This window comes from Vicugna pacos, chromosome 1, assembly GCF_048564905.1.
Source record: "Vicugna pacos chromosome 1, VicPac4, whole genome shotgun sequence".
In the NCBI taxonomy this organism is placed as follows: Eukaryota; Metazoa; Chordata; class Mammalia; order Artiodactyla; family Camelidae; genus Vicugna; species Vicugna pacos.
Window position 1 is genome coordinate 65,599,592 of NC_132987.1, and position 14,910 is coordinate 65,614,501.

The 14,910-nt window shown below is 37.1% G+C and overlaps 1 protein-coding gene across 6 annotated transcripts in view; it reads right to left on the minus strand.

The window, feature by feature from the left end:
- The window catches only part of SEC22A (SEC22 homolog A, vesicle trafficking protein), a 55,810-nt gene extending 45,605 nt beyond the window's left edge, over positions 1–10,205 (minus strand). Inside the window, exons 1-4 of one of the 6 annotated variants that reach the window (XM_072963976.1) lie at positions 9,876–9,922; positions 8,637–8,678; positions 3,834–4,034; positions 1,207–1,296 (exon numbers count right to left, since the gene is read on the minus strand). In XM_072963976.1, the coding sequence (XP_072820077.1) occupies positions 1,207–1,296; positions 3,834–4,034; positions 8,637–8,641 (296 nt within the window). In that variant the 5' untranslated portion in view covers positions 8,642–8,678; positions 9,876–9,922. Of the gene's footprint in view, positions 1–1,206; positions 1,297–3,833; positions 4,035–7,307; positions 7,329–8,422; positions 8,487–8,636; positions 8,679–9,875; positions 9,923–10,112 lie in introns of those variants that run through there. The other 5 variants (XM_072963979.1, XM_072963978.1, XM_072963974.1 and 2 more) reach the window with 5 other exon arrangements.
- Positions 10,206–14,910: the final 4,705 nt, after the last annotated feature.

Genomic DNA, 14,910 nt, shown 5'->3' on the forward strand with positions numbered 1-14,910 from the left:
GGTCTTTCTCTACCTACTGAAGTAGAATCTAATGTGATGTATAATCTGATTTAACACATAATTATACACTTAGTTTTGCTTCTTAGTGGTATTCTGCAAAGAGCATTTTGATTTCTGTACAAATTTGAAGACCACAATACTAAGAGATGAGGAATCAAAAATAATATAGAGGAGGGCAGATCAATTCTCTCAATTAGTTACAACCTATTTGTAGAGAGTGGATATAGAAATTTTTAAAAATGTAAAGAAAAAAATGATGAAAAAGTCTATCAAGTTCTACAGATCATCTGTGAAGGGAGGGCAACCACTAGAGAAGTTAAACAGTAGTAATGAGGCAGAAGGTGATTCAAAAGAAGTAAGCTGTAAACTGGGCTTTGAAAGAAAAAGAAGCATTTAGAAACATGGCTAGGAAACCAAACTAGTGCTGGTTTCACGCTGTGCTAGACAACTACTGCAGATCTTTGAGTTTTACCTGGCAAACTCATGGTGGTTAGAAAAAGGTGTCATATGAGAATTTTAAATAAGTCAGGTACACACGTAAATTCCCAATTTTATATATTTCAGGCTAAATTTATTGTTACATAGCATAAAAACTTCAATAAACTAGAAACCAACTAACAAGGTTTCTAATCAATGATAGAAAATATATAAAGTCCAGGTTCTTGTCAGGAACTAGAAATAAAAATTCTGTTGTTCAATCCTTCTTTAAAACTTGGCTACAAAAATAATACATGAAAGGCTTTTCTGTGTGTGTTTCTAAGGGCCATGTAATCTATTTATTCCTTTAGACATTTCTAAATTGTATTCTTAGATCAGGCTGATTAGACCTCTGCTGATTCATTCCACTCCTAAACACTCTCATAAAACTGCCTTCTGCATTATGTCATTTGTTTACGCTAAGGAATACTATAAGAAAAATCATAAAAAGCTCATTATTGTGGCTGCTGGAAGAATGCTGTCCAAATGCTGTCTCTCTTTATGTACATCAGGTTTCAGTAACATAATAAGCAATGTTTTTATCCAATGGATATTGTGAATCCTATAAATGGTCCACACAGCATATTTTTTTATCCCTCTTTGCTTTGGCCTCCAAGGAAGTTCAGGACAATATCCATAGCCCTTTCCTAAAAAATGAACAAACTACATGGTTTGTCTCTTTAGAAGGAAATGTTACTTTGGTTTATTTCCTTCATACAATTCTCTTACCTGTTCTCGTGAATTCTTTTTTTTTTTTTTTTGTAAATTGCCTGACATCCTTTGTGGAATAACATGGGGTGCAAATAAATAATACAAAATCTAGAATTAACAATTAAACAGTATTAGAGGACTGTTAAAATTTTACTACATTCTACTCTAGCTTTAAGACAATAAGGTAGAGGAACAAAAACATTTGCAAAAAAGTTGTGTTTTTTTAAGTCCAGGATACCTGCCAGAATTAATATACATTCAAGCCAATCTTCTGTAATGTTGACATCTGTCTACAATACTATACAAAAACTGAAACTCAGAATAATCACCCAGGGCACTAAAAGAGCCTGATTATTAAATATTAGAACGCTTCAGGCTTTTTCTTCAAAAAACAGAAGTAGGCCGAGATTTTAGATATATTTTAAACCACCATCACCACCACCACATTTTCTAATTAAAACTCTTAGAAAGCCCAATTAAAGATAACAGCTCATTATCCCAGGTGATCCAAGTAAATATAGACCTTCTCCAAGGTACTATTCTGTGCCTCTCAGAAACTCTGTGGGCATTTCTACCCTCACAGTTCCAATTTCCATGTGAATGAGTCTCTACTACCACCTTAACTGGTCCTCCTTGTCATAAGCTCAATTAAGATGTTCAAGATGGAGCTTCACTGTCTTCCTCTTCTTCCTCACCCCACAAGCAACCCTTTCCAAAGTTCTTGTTTTGTAATTCCAATTCTAAGTTTTCTTTGTCCCTTTCTTCTCTTCATCTCTGGCATTCCATATTACCAGGCTTAAATGATTCTTTTCAAGTGTCTTTCTGGTTGGCATTTTCTTTTTCACTTGCACTTGTATGTTACTAGCTCAAGCCCTAATTATAAGCTGATTTCTCTCCTCTCCTCAGACTTTCCATTTCACCCTGTATTTCACTGTCTCAGCATTGTTTTTTTACCAAGTCATTTTCCTCAAACCTGCAGTAACAGCTTCCTATAACCTATCAAATCATCGAAATGACAACCCTCAAACTGAACTTTCAGGGAAACCCAGGATCTGGCCCCACACTAATTATCTCACATTTACCATAACTATTTCTGAATCACCATTCACTATGCCAGGCCAAGCAGGTTAATGCACCTACAATGCTACATTCTTTACTTATCTTGCCTTCTCCCTACAGCTGGAACGTCCTCCTCTCTGCCTTAGCCAAATTTTACTAATTCTTCAGGACATGGCTCATGTCTCATCGCAGTAACAAAGCCCTGTCCTTATTATATTCCATATGGACCTTGTTCTTGTCTGATTTCCCATTGTATGCACAATCAGTATCAAACTGCTCAGGAGTTCATTGCTCTCCAATTGTTTCATGTGTATGCTCCCTGAGGTGGTCTTAACTATTCCCATGGTTTTGATTATCAATTGTAAGCTGACCACCAAATCTACATGTTCATACTTGTCTCTCTTCACTAAACTTCAGACTTATACATCCAATTGTCTACCTGATAGTGCCCCTTGGATGTCTAGTAGGCATCTCGGACCTAAGTCCAAACAGAACTCTTGATTTTTACCACTGAAATTCACATCCTATAGCCTTGCACATTCCAGCTCCATTATCCAAGTAATTATGGACATTCTTTAGGTCAAAAAATCTAGAGATAACTCTTGATTATTCTCTTTCCCTCACATCCCACTTCAATCCATTAGGAAGTTTTGTTAGTGCTACTCCTAAAATATAGCCCAAATACACCTTCTCATCATTATCACCTTTATTTAAGTTATAAGAATCACCTCTACCTCAACTTCTCTAAAAGTCTCCTAAATGATCTCTCTTGCTTCCACTCTTTCTCCCTTAAGAGTCCATTCTTCATAGAGCAGCAAGGATGATCTATTCAAAGCCAAAATCAGATTATATAATTCTCCAGCTTAAAACTATCCAGTGGCTTCCTATTACATTACACTCAATCCAAATTCCTAATCACAGCCTAGAAGGCCTTACGAAACCTGTCCCATTTCTACCTTTCTAACCTCACCTTCCACCACTCTCTTAATTGTCCTTACTGCTTGGTTTTCTTTCCATTCCTTGATCTGTACTGAAGGCCTTCTGCACTGTTACCTCTGCTTTGCTCTTCATCTAAAGCATTCATAAGACCAACTTCTTTCACATATTTTACATCTCTGTTCAAATGTTACTCTCTTAGAGAGGCCCTTGACCACCATAAAGTCACTCTATCTCATCACCCAGTTTTACTTTCTTTATATACAATATGTAGTGATGTGCACTACCCCCTTCTCACTGGATGTCAACTTCTTAAGTTCTTTGAGGGCAAGTCTCATATATAATTTTTCATATTTCCCATTACAGTTTTCCTGGGCATGTAAGAACACCATTAAATATCTAAAGTTCAACTTATAAGATAGAACACCTGTGATCTGCAGAACTATAAGACTCTCTAAAGTCAGACATAAACAGAGAAACTGCAAGAAGTGTGATGACATGATGAAGACTATATAGCGTAAGCTCAGAACCACATGACTCTTGACTTGAACAAATTCTAATCAAACACTACTTTCTATTTGACCACTTAAATTTCATTAAAATAACAATCACTAAGCAAATGATTCTAATGGAGCAAAGTAAAGTCTTACTTAATGTTATAATGTCCAGTTTTCAGTGTACATCTATCAGGAAGCTGAGCAAGTTTCCTGGAGAGCATTTTAAAATACTTTCTGCACTCCTGCATGCCTGTGCCTTGTTCATAGTCAGTAGAAGCAGAAAGTGGCAGTCCATCTCTGACACGAATGACTGAGGCAGATAAAATCATAGACATTTCAACCGACAGAGAGGACCTAAAACAAAATGAACAATTTGGGTTAGGTAAGAAATTAAAGACACAGCTGTAAACATAGTGCAAAAACGTGCAATTCACTAATAAAGACATACTAATTAAAGTAATGACATACCATGCTTTCTGCAACAAATTAGCTATTAAAAAAAATACTTGCTTTCTGGCATTTCCATAAGTATATGTGGACGTAAATACTGGAATAAACACGACTCTCAAAACAATTTGGTGATGTTCAACAAGAATTTAAAAATATTTATGCCCTATGACCACAATACATTTAAATATATAACCCTATCTTAAAGGAAAATAATCAGCTTTAGACAAAATTTTAAATATAAAGAGATTTTCTCATAGAAATAATTGAAAACAACAAACATGCAACAATAGGAGAATGGTTAAATAAGCTATGGTATTATACCCCTATGATGGAATATAATGCAACTAAAAGTTATGTCTGTGAAAATTAGTTTAATAGTGTGGCAAAATGCTTATATGTTAGGTAGAGAAAAAGCAGGATCAAAACTGCATATGTTATTTTCCATAAAGACACAGAGAAAGCAGAAAGGAGTGATAAATGGAGAAATAGATACTGGAAGAAAACATGACAAAATTACTATTCTTATCTCCAGGAAATAGTGTAATGGGTGATATTTATCATTTTATAATTTCCTAAATCTCCATAATATTCCACAATGGGCACATATTACTTTTATAATCAGAAAAAACTATTTTTATTTAAAATAAATCTTAAAGCTAAAGGAATACTAGTTTTGATATGCTTCTCAATTTTTTCACCAGAAAGTAAATCATAATGACCTCTTTTACTTTATTCTAATCATGTTTTACAAAAAATAAATAAAAGGACTGGATAGGCCTAAGTCTGAAAGAAATCAGGTAGACAGTCAAATTTTCATTTAAAACACACACACACACACACACACACACACACACACACAGTGGTTCTCAAATTTCAGCCTGTATAAAAACTACTGGAATTTTTATTAAGAAATGCAGATTTCTGGGCCCATCCTCCAAAAATTCTGATTCACTGACTATGGAGTAGGGCTTGAGAATTTTCCATTTTTAGCAAATTTTCCAGGTAATTACCATGCTTACTGTCTAATGATAATACTTTGAAAAACACTGAATTAAAACATGTTCACAGTCTGAAATTCAGTGATAACTCTTTCCTGCCAGGCCACTGGAGCACAATGCCACTAAATGCTTCCCCTTCACTAGCACTAGGCACAACTAGTAAAAACTGAAAAATCTGGTAACAATTTCATAGGGTTTTTTTCATGATATTGTATCTCAGAGACTAAATTAATCCTTACCTTCCCAGCTCAGCTAGGTCAGTATTTTCTCACTCCAAAAACGAAAAACTGAGAAGTAATATATCAAAAAATGACATAGAAAATCAACTATACCGAGTTTGGAAACCAGCGGTCTATAACTTTTGTTGCTATGTCAAGTTGAAATCTGAATGCCCATTCATGATGGTAACTGGCTATAAAGATTAATCCAAATAATAAAGCTATGCATTCAATTTACTTCCCTTTTCTCTTCATGAGGAAATTAGAGGAAAAGTTGGTATTAATATGTCATCACCCTTTAATATTTTTCTCCCCCATTTATTTAAAAGGAAAAAAAAACCCAGCAGAAATTTAATTAGCTTTTACCATAAAGGAAACTTTTAACAAAAGTTCCAACATGACATATTCAAATCATTTTTTTTTTCCTATTCAACCAGTTTCTTTTTTCTTCTAAAAGCAGTAGCAAGAGAAAGCTGGGATCCCTCAAGGGATAATGTCTATACTATAAACCTCTTTTAAAAATTGTTACCATGTTTTATTTAGTAAACCACAACTGTAACATTTAACCTTAGTATATAAGAAATTAGGAAAATGTCTTACTTCATAACCTTACACAATTATTATTTAAATATAAAATTTTGTCTTTCCAGAAGCATACTGCAACACAATGACCACTCTGGGAATTAACATGAGGGCAAGGGTTATGACTTGAAGTTTCCAAATATCCATTTTCTTAGTAATATTTAAAAGTAGACTGCATTCTTTTATGCCTGATCTTTGTAGGACCCCAAAAGATATATTATGAAAAATCTTTATTACAGGGTGCCAACTTTCATGTAATCTTTAAAGTTACTGTTTTCCTTTTTATGACTCAAAAGACAGGATATGATTCATACTTCCTGAAACATATACTGAGAGAAGAATACCAACCTGTAAGTTCCAATTGTTCAACAAACATTTATTGAGTACATAATGTATGTCAGGGGCTATGTCACACATTACGAATAGATAGGTCCTACCACTAAGGAGCAGCAGTCCAAAATTAAAGAAATTCAGATGAAAACAGCAAACACAAGATACGCTGCCCACCACTTTACTAATTGGAAAACTATGGTTAGACAAACTTGCCTTTCAGATATTCCTAATACACACTTTAAGGCTTGTAGCCAAAAACACAATACTGCAGAGATACTTCCTATCTAAATTCTTGAAATGGTGTCAGAGAACTGCTTCCATTTATCAGTAAATAAGATTTCTTTAAGAAGAAAAAGTTAAATCTCTTCCTTCTAGAGTAATCTGACCTAGCATCCAAACCAGTGAACTAAGAAAAGAAATTGGGATGACTGTCAAGTGAACAATGCCAGGCTTAACTAATTTGTAGGCAGATTTCAATCACCTTAGGATAAGCAATCTCTTCTTTATCAACTCAATAAATAAACCCCGTTTTTCTTTTTACCTCGATTCTTAATACAGTTCCTTAAAAAACAGATACACGCTCTAATCTTATCTGGGCTATGGCAGGAGAAAAAGGTATCTGCTCACGTCAAGGCCAAGCTAGGGTTAGAAAACCCTTAGAGTTTCATGGTTGGAAAAACCAAAGAAGAGCCAGTGGAAACTGAGGAAAGGAAGAAGTTAAAAATACTTGCATGGGAAGATTCAAGAGCAGTAATAGTTCTACCAGAGTCATAGATACACTTTTAGGTCACTGGTCCATTTTCCTTTACTTTTAACGCAGAAAATGTAACATGTGCCTTTACGCAGCAGGAGAAGACTTAGAGGGAATCTGACTCCTGGCCTGTATATCTTTCTCCAATAGTAACTGCTAGGAAAAAGCCCAAGTTAGAACCTAGGTGGCTCTGGGTAAACATTTATGGAAGTCTGAGGAAAATAAACTCCTGCAATGCCAAACTCCAATAGCAGTGGTTAGCAACCCTTTAGACCCAAGATAACAAGGTGCTCACCTCTCTGCTTCACAACCTTTTGGGGTAATGACTGTGGGCCCAAGGTACCAGGGAGGCAATCTCTCAAAAAAATAACAAAACCCAACATATGAGTACATTTTATATCTATTTTCCAGCAAGATGTTTTCATAAATGCCTCTTTTAAGATAAAAACATTTCATAATGGGTTGATCACTCATATTTTATTTTAGTTCATTATTTTCCAAACTTCACTCAAGTACCATTTTTAGAAGTCTTATCATATCTGCATCCCACCTGTACTATTACTGACCAAATACAAGTCTTTCAATTGATTTATTTTTTTTTGCCCTATCCTTAAGAATAGTATCTGTGAAATCAGTTTTAAGGTGTTAGGTTCTTGTCCTAATTTAAATTAAAATACACAGAATATTTCTTTTGTTTCACTAAAATATGTGTGTGAAAATTTTGGGAGAATTTTTTTAATGTTCATTGTTTATCATTCAAATTATCTTACCTATTTGATGTTACCAAAGTTTGGGAAACACTATCTTGGTACATATTATTTTATTAAAAGTGCCTGTGGGAACTGGGGGATTATTTGGGAAGAAAGCTATACTAACTGTGATACACAGGGTGGGGGCAAGACTGAGTGCAAAGGGAAGGATACAGCCATAGGTTAGCAAGAAGGCACCAGGGAGATAGAGCTTGAAAAGAAGAGGAAAGGGTAGCAAGAACAAACAGAGTTTATTTTGCAGCTTTGCCTGAGCCCTCCACCTTACTAGCAGCCTTTGGTATTGCTATTATAGGTGCCTGTACTGCACAATATGTATAAGCCCTCAGGCTCCAGAGGAGATTATACCCACATCTTGGAACAAGGCCTCCAACACATGCACAAATGCCTCAATCATTTGTGTAACACCCCACAGTTCACAAAGAGTGAGGCAGATATAATCTCCATTTTACAGATGAGGAAACTGAGGAGCCCTTTATCAACAACACACTGCTAATACAGAGCGGAACTGGTGCTTAAACCTAACTCTCTTGTATCCCTACATCACTATGCTACCTCCTACAACCAACAAGGAGCAAGAACCCAATGATACAGAAACTGGCTACTCATTTCGAAATAACAGTAATTTTAAAAACCAGCTTACATTTTCTTTAAGAAGCAGTATAGGACTGTAGTTCATAGGATGAACTCTGGAACCAGACTTCCTTGGTTTCAAAAACTGGTTCCACCATGTAGTAACTGTGTAAACTTGGGCAAGCTTTGCCTTTTTATATTCAATATCCTCATCTGTCAATTGTGGCTACCAACAGTATCTATCCCATAGGGTTTTAAAAAAAAAAGATACTAATGGTACCTACCTCATCGGGACATGTAAGGAAACTGAAACATCACCTTGCAGACTAAAAGTACAATATTAAGTGTTTGATATTAGTATTTATTGACTGCCCTCTATTTACCAGACACCTTTTCACACTATCTCATTTAAGCCTTGCAATAACCTGTTAGGTAGATACTATCAGCTCCACTTTACCTCTGAGGAAATTCAAGCTCAGAAAAGTAACTTATTCAATCCCTAAACTAGCAAGTGACAGACAAACTTGGGCCTAACTCTACCTGTCCTGTGAGACACTGCCTCTCAACATATCTGAGCTTCTTACTCAACTACAAGGATAAGAAGGTCACAGGCACCCCTTTGGTAAGACCTGGGCTCTGTTCATACACCAGTATAAAATACACTTAGATTTTTAAGAATCAGTCATACACCAAGAAAAGGCACTAAATTGAAATCATGGTTCTCAACATAGGAAATGCCAAAATGTCCCTTAACTTAGGGCAGGGCATAGTCACAGACATCAGGTTCAAACACTGAGCTACACCGCCTTCCTACACTAGAAATTGTAGGTACTTTTGGAGGCATTGCCTGAATTCTTATTATCTTACTTAGCTCGTGAGCAAATGCCAGTTAAGCCGAAATGTGACTCAGAGTTTAAAGAGTGGCTGTTCCACCTGTTAACTGGGATCCCAACATCTCCCACCAGGTGGCTGACACTAATTTAGCCCTGGGCTTTGCCTTGGCTGAAGAGGCACAGGAGGAGCTGGTTCTCAAGCTCTGCCACTGCCCCAGGTGGATAATCTAGGAAACTAAGGAAGAGAAAACGCCAACGCTGTTTTCAATGGCAGACAAATTAAAGCCGGCGGTGGTTCGGTCTCCTATTTCGGAACTCTCTTCCATCTGTGGCGTCAATTGCTCAGGTGTCCCTAATGAAACACCGTTCCCAAAGTGCCATTAACATTAACAGGGCCGTAAGAGTCTTTCGTGAGTCAACGTGGGCAAATCTTTGGGCTCAATACTCATTCGATCCCACAAAAGGCAAAGTAAGACACTCTGCCTAAAAGAGGAAATGTCACGTCAAGTTCTCTGGGCCACCTAAGCAGCCCAGTTAGGTCACCGTGTTTCTGACACCTGGGCGCCAGGGAATGCCCTCCACTGCTGGCAGCCCAGAGCGACTGTCCCACCCCTCGGTCCCCTGCCCACGCTGCCCCATAACTGGGCAAGTCAGCTGAAGGGCAACTGCCATTTGCGCGGCCCCACAGACCCCTCAAGTCGAAGGGGACAAAGTCCCACAATCCTGCCCCTCCAACGCTCCACGGTTCCGACGACTCCCAGCTCCCGCCCCCACGCCACGAGCTTTGTTCCCGCCCGGAGTAGGTCTGTAGTCTCGAGAGAGAGGGCGGAGGCTGTGGAAGAAGACGAAGAGAGAGGGAACGGCCAGCCAGGCGTCCGGGCGACCGTGAGAAGGGAAGAACGAGGACTAGGAGGGGCCGGGCCGTACCTGTCGAGCTGGGACCCGCCGCTCCGAGTGACGCGGCCCGCAATGCATTGTGGGGCCGGGGAGTGGCCTTTCCTCGGGGCAGCCCCGCGTGCAACGTGGCTGGCGCCCGGCGGGATGAAGCCCCGCCCCCGTCCCCTCGGCTCGCCAGGCCAATCAGGTAGTGGGGGAAGGACACACTGCCCCGCCCCCTCCAGGGAAGATCAGCTACTTTTCACGCTTCTACTCCAAGAGAGTGCAGAATTCTCTGGTGACAGATAATGCTGCCCCTCACAAGTAAGGCTGATCTCTCTCGCCTGCCGCCTGTATCTGGAGGCAGTTTGTTTCTCACGCGGCCCTACAGCAAACACCGAAGGAGCAGGGGGGAAAAATCCCCTCTAAGTGAACAAGCAGAGGACCTGCCCCATCTACCATCACACACGGGGAGGCACCTAATCTTGGCAAAGAAGTGCCAGATGCTGTTCCTACGGCCCCTTCCAGCTTTTGTATCCGTCATGCATTATTAAACAAGCACTTACTGACTGCATACCATGTGCCAAGCATGGTATTAGAGGCACTGGGTTAGAGGAGTGAATCTAAACAACACTCCATGGAATCTAAAGTATGGTAGGAGCAAGGGATGTTAAAGCATAAATCATTACAAGATTATAAATTGTGATTAGTTCTATGAAGGAAAATTAGTGGGTGCGATGATAGATTAATCAGGACTATCAGGGAAGAGAGCTCTTTGAAGGAGTGCCTTTTAAGTTCCAGGCATATGAAAGAGCCTTAAAGAATGTTGCAGGGCAAAGGAACATTATGTCTGAGGTTGTCAGGGCATGAAAGAATTTAATCTGTTCTAGGAAGTGAAAGGAAGTCAGTGTGGTTGAGGTGTAGAGGGCAAGCTTGAGTTGAGATGAGGCAGAGGCCAGACTATGCAGGCTCTTCCTGGCCACATTATAGATTTTATACTGTATTTTGGAAAGTATCCTAAGGTCAATGGGCAGCTAATAGAGTGTTAAGTAGGATCTGATTTACATATTTAAAAGCTCACTTAGGCTGTTTGTAGAGAATAGTTTGCAAGAGGGCAGGAGAGGTTGCTGGGAATCCAGTTTGGAGACAGTTACATTAGTCAAGGCCAGAGATGATAGTGGCTTAAACTAGGGTGATGGCAGTAGAGTAGAGTAGAGTAGAGACAAAGAGTTGGATAATTTTGAGACATATAAATCAGAGGTGGAATCCAAGGGACTTAATAATGAATTGGCTTGCTGAGAAGGGTATGGAAAAGAGGAGCATTAAGGATGACTCTGCAAGTAACTAGGTGAATTAAGAAGCCATTTACTGATTCAGAAACATGGAAGGAGGAGCAAATGGTTTGGGATATGTTAAATTTGAGATGCTTATAAATGGAGATGACAAACAGATTTGGATATATAACTGGAGTTCAGAAGAAATGTCTAGACTAATTGTATAAATTTGGTGTTTGTTGGAGTGGGTTTAACTCAGCAATTCCACTCTTAGGTATATATGTAACAGAAATGTATTCCAATGGTTACCAAAACACATATATATAAATTCTATAGGATAAATAAATTTTAGAATATTCACATAATGGAGTAGTATACAGGAAAGAGGATGAACAATCATCAACTGCGTGCATAGCATGGATGAATCTTGCAATCATAAAACTGACTGATATAAGCCAGACACAAAAATTATATACTACTCAATTCCACTTATAGAATATTCAAAACAGACAAAAATAGTATATGAGTAGAAGTCAGGATATTGGTTACCCTTAGGTGGTATTAGTGTTTGGAAAGGGCCACTAGGGGGCTTCTGGAGTTCTAATAATGTTCTTGATCTGGGTCTTGATTACACCAGTGTATTTAATTCATGAAAATCCGTCAAGTTGTACACTTAAGATACATGCAAGTTTTCAGTATGTCTTTCATTATTCAATAGAAAGTTTACATTTTAAAAATGTCATGGGTGATCCAACCATGAATAAGAAACTGGTACCAGACTAACTTTCCTACCACAAACAATAGAAAATTGGACCAAAGATGTGAAATTAGTGTCTTCAGACATTGGACAACAAGCACAGTAAGACTGAGATCCTGGAAAGAAGGAAAACAAGTAAGATAAACCCAAAGATTTCCCCAGATTCCTTTCTGGAGGTATTTGCCTAAGTGCAGGATAGAAGAAAGTTAAGCAGAATACAGTACTCTTGCTAGCTACGGAGAGAGAAACTGGAACTAGGAGATCGAGACAAAGTTCAGAGAAAGAGCTCCGGAAACATGCGTGAGTCTCCTTGACTCTTTTGTGTAGGGCTAGAATAGAGTTTGGAAACATTAAAGTTTTGATCAGCTGGAGTGGAAAAACCTTATTAAACATGTGGGGCATTTGGTAAAAAGACCTCAGAAAGGCCACACTTAGAGATAAGGCTAACCCAGCCTAAGAGTAAAGTCTATTCTAGCCTCACTTAAACAAAGCTGAAAAAGCTTATCTGCAAGTAAATTAACTGCTTGCTTGAATGAAACTTAACAATCTTTAAAGAGAGACAACAAAATCTAGGCACTACACCATGTAACACCTATAATGTCCAGTACCCAATAAAACTTACTATGTATGTGAAGAAGCAGAAAAATGTGAATAATAAACAGGAGAAGAATTGGTCAATAGGCTCAGAAATGACAAAGATGATGAAATTAGCAGAGAATTACTTAAAGAAGCTATTAAAATATCAAGAATTTAAAGGAAAACATAAATCAAATGAAATAAATGAAAACTATAAAAAAAACTAAATAGAAATTCTAGAGCAGAAAAATACAATATTCAAGATTAAAGCTTCATTGGATGGTCTTAAAAGCAGCTTAGATGCTACAGAAGAAAAGATTTGTGAATGAGGTAATAGTACAAAGGAATTATCTACACCAAAGCATGAAGAGAAGAAAAGTTGAAAAGAAAATGAACAGTCTCAGTGACCTGCAGGACAATACCAAGTTACCTAACACATGTAATCAGAGACCCAGAAAGAGAGGAGAGATGACTTAAAAATATTTAAAGAAATAATGGCCAAAACTTTTCTAAATTTAAGGAAAAATGTAAATGCACAGATCCAAGAAAGCAAACCAACCCCTAACAGGACAAACATGAAGAATCCTCAGCAAGGAAACTTACATTGCTGAAAACCAACAATTAAAAGAAAAATATTAGAAACAACCAGAGAAAAAGCCACATTGTATACAGGGAACAGAGACAAGAATTACTACTGACTCCACATCAGAAAGAATGTAAGCCAGAATTTAATGAAATTAAATCTGAATGAAAAAGCTCTATCAGTCTAGAATTTTATATCCAGCAAAATTTCTTTCAAAAAATGAAGGTGAAATAAAGGTATTTTCAGGCAAACAAAAGATGAGAGAATTTGTTGCTGCATATCTAAATTATAATAAATGCTAGAGCAAGTTCTTCAAATTAAACAAAAATGATTCCAAGTGGAAATTCAAATTCACAGAAGAGACAAATAGTGTTTAAAAATAGTGAATGTGTAACATAATATAAAGATTTTGTCTTCTTTTTAAAATTTATCTATATATAATTAACCACTTAAATCAAAAACAGTAGCAATGTTTTATGAGGTTTTAACAAATGAAGAAGTAAAATATATGTTAACAATGTAAAAGAATAGTGACTGGATATATAGTTATAAGGTTCTTATACCATACATGATGTGGTATAATTTGAAGGCAGATTGTGTTGAGTTAAAGGGACATATTGTAAGAGAAGTGACAAAAAAAGGTGTCTAAAATCTAATAAGCCAATAGAGGAATTAAAACTAAAATACCATAAAATACTCAATTAATCCAAAAGGCGGCAAGGGAAAAAAAGGAAAAATAAAATGAAGAACAGATAGGCAAATAAAAACCAAGCAGCCAATATGATAGATTTAAACCCAACCCATACTGATAATTTCATTAAATGTAAATGGTCTAAACAGTATTGAAACGTCAAGATTGCCCTACTGAATTTTAAAAATTGGTCAAGACCCAACTATATGCTATCTACAAGAAATCCACTGTAAATCTAGAGCCATAGATCAGTTAAAAGTAAAAGAATGTTAAAGGAAAAATCACTAATCACAAGAAAGGTGAAGTAGCTATGTTAAAATCAGGCAAACTGAACTTCAGAACAAGAAATATTATCAAGGTTAAAGAGGGATGTTTCATAATGTTAAAGGACATATTTCATCAAAAGATATAACACACAGAAAAGCATCTAATAACAGAGTTTAGTAGTACACAAAGCAAAAGCAAACAGAACTGAAAGGAGAAACAGATGAGTCCACAATTATAGTTGGAGATTTCAACAATTTTTTCTCAGTAAGTGATAGAACAACTAGATAAAAAATTAATAAGGAGATAGAAAACATGAACAATACTAACAACCAACTTGGCACAACTGGTATTTATAGAACACTTCACCAAACAACAGCAGAATATACATTCTTTTCCAGTGCACATGTACTATTCACCAAGTTAGACCATATTCTGGACCAAAAAAAAACTTTAAAAATATTATGCGGAGCAAAAGAAACCAGACACTAAAAAGTACATTCTGTATTTTTCCATTTAAATGAAGATCTAAAAAAGTAAAACTGATCTATAGTGAAAAGAAAATCATAAAAATGGTTGCCTCTAGTGGTTGGATTGACTAGAAAGGGGCATAAGGGACTGTTCTAGGGTGGTGATAATGTTCTGTATCTTGATAGGGGTTTGAATTTCACAGGTTAACAAATTTTTCAGAATTCTTTTAATGG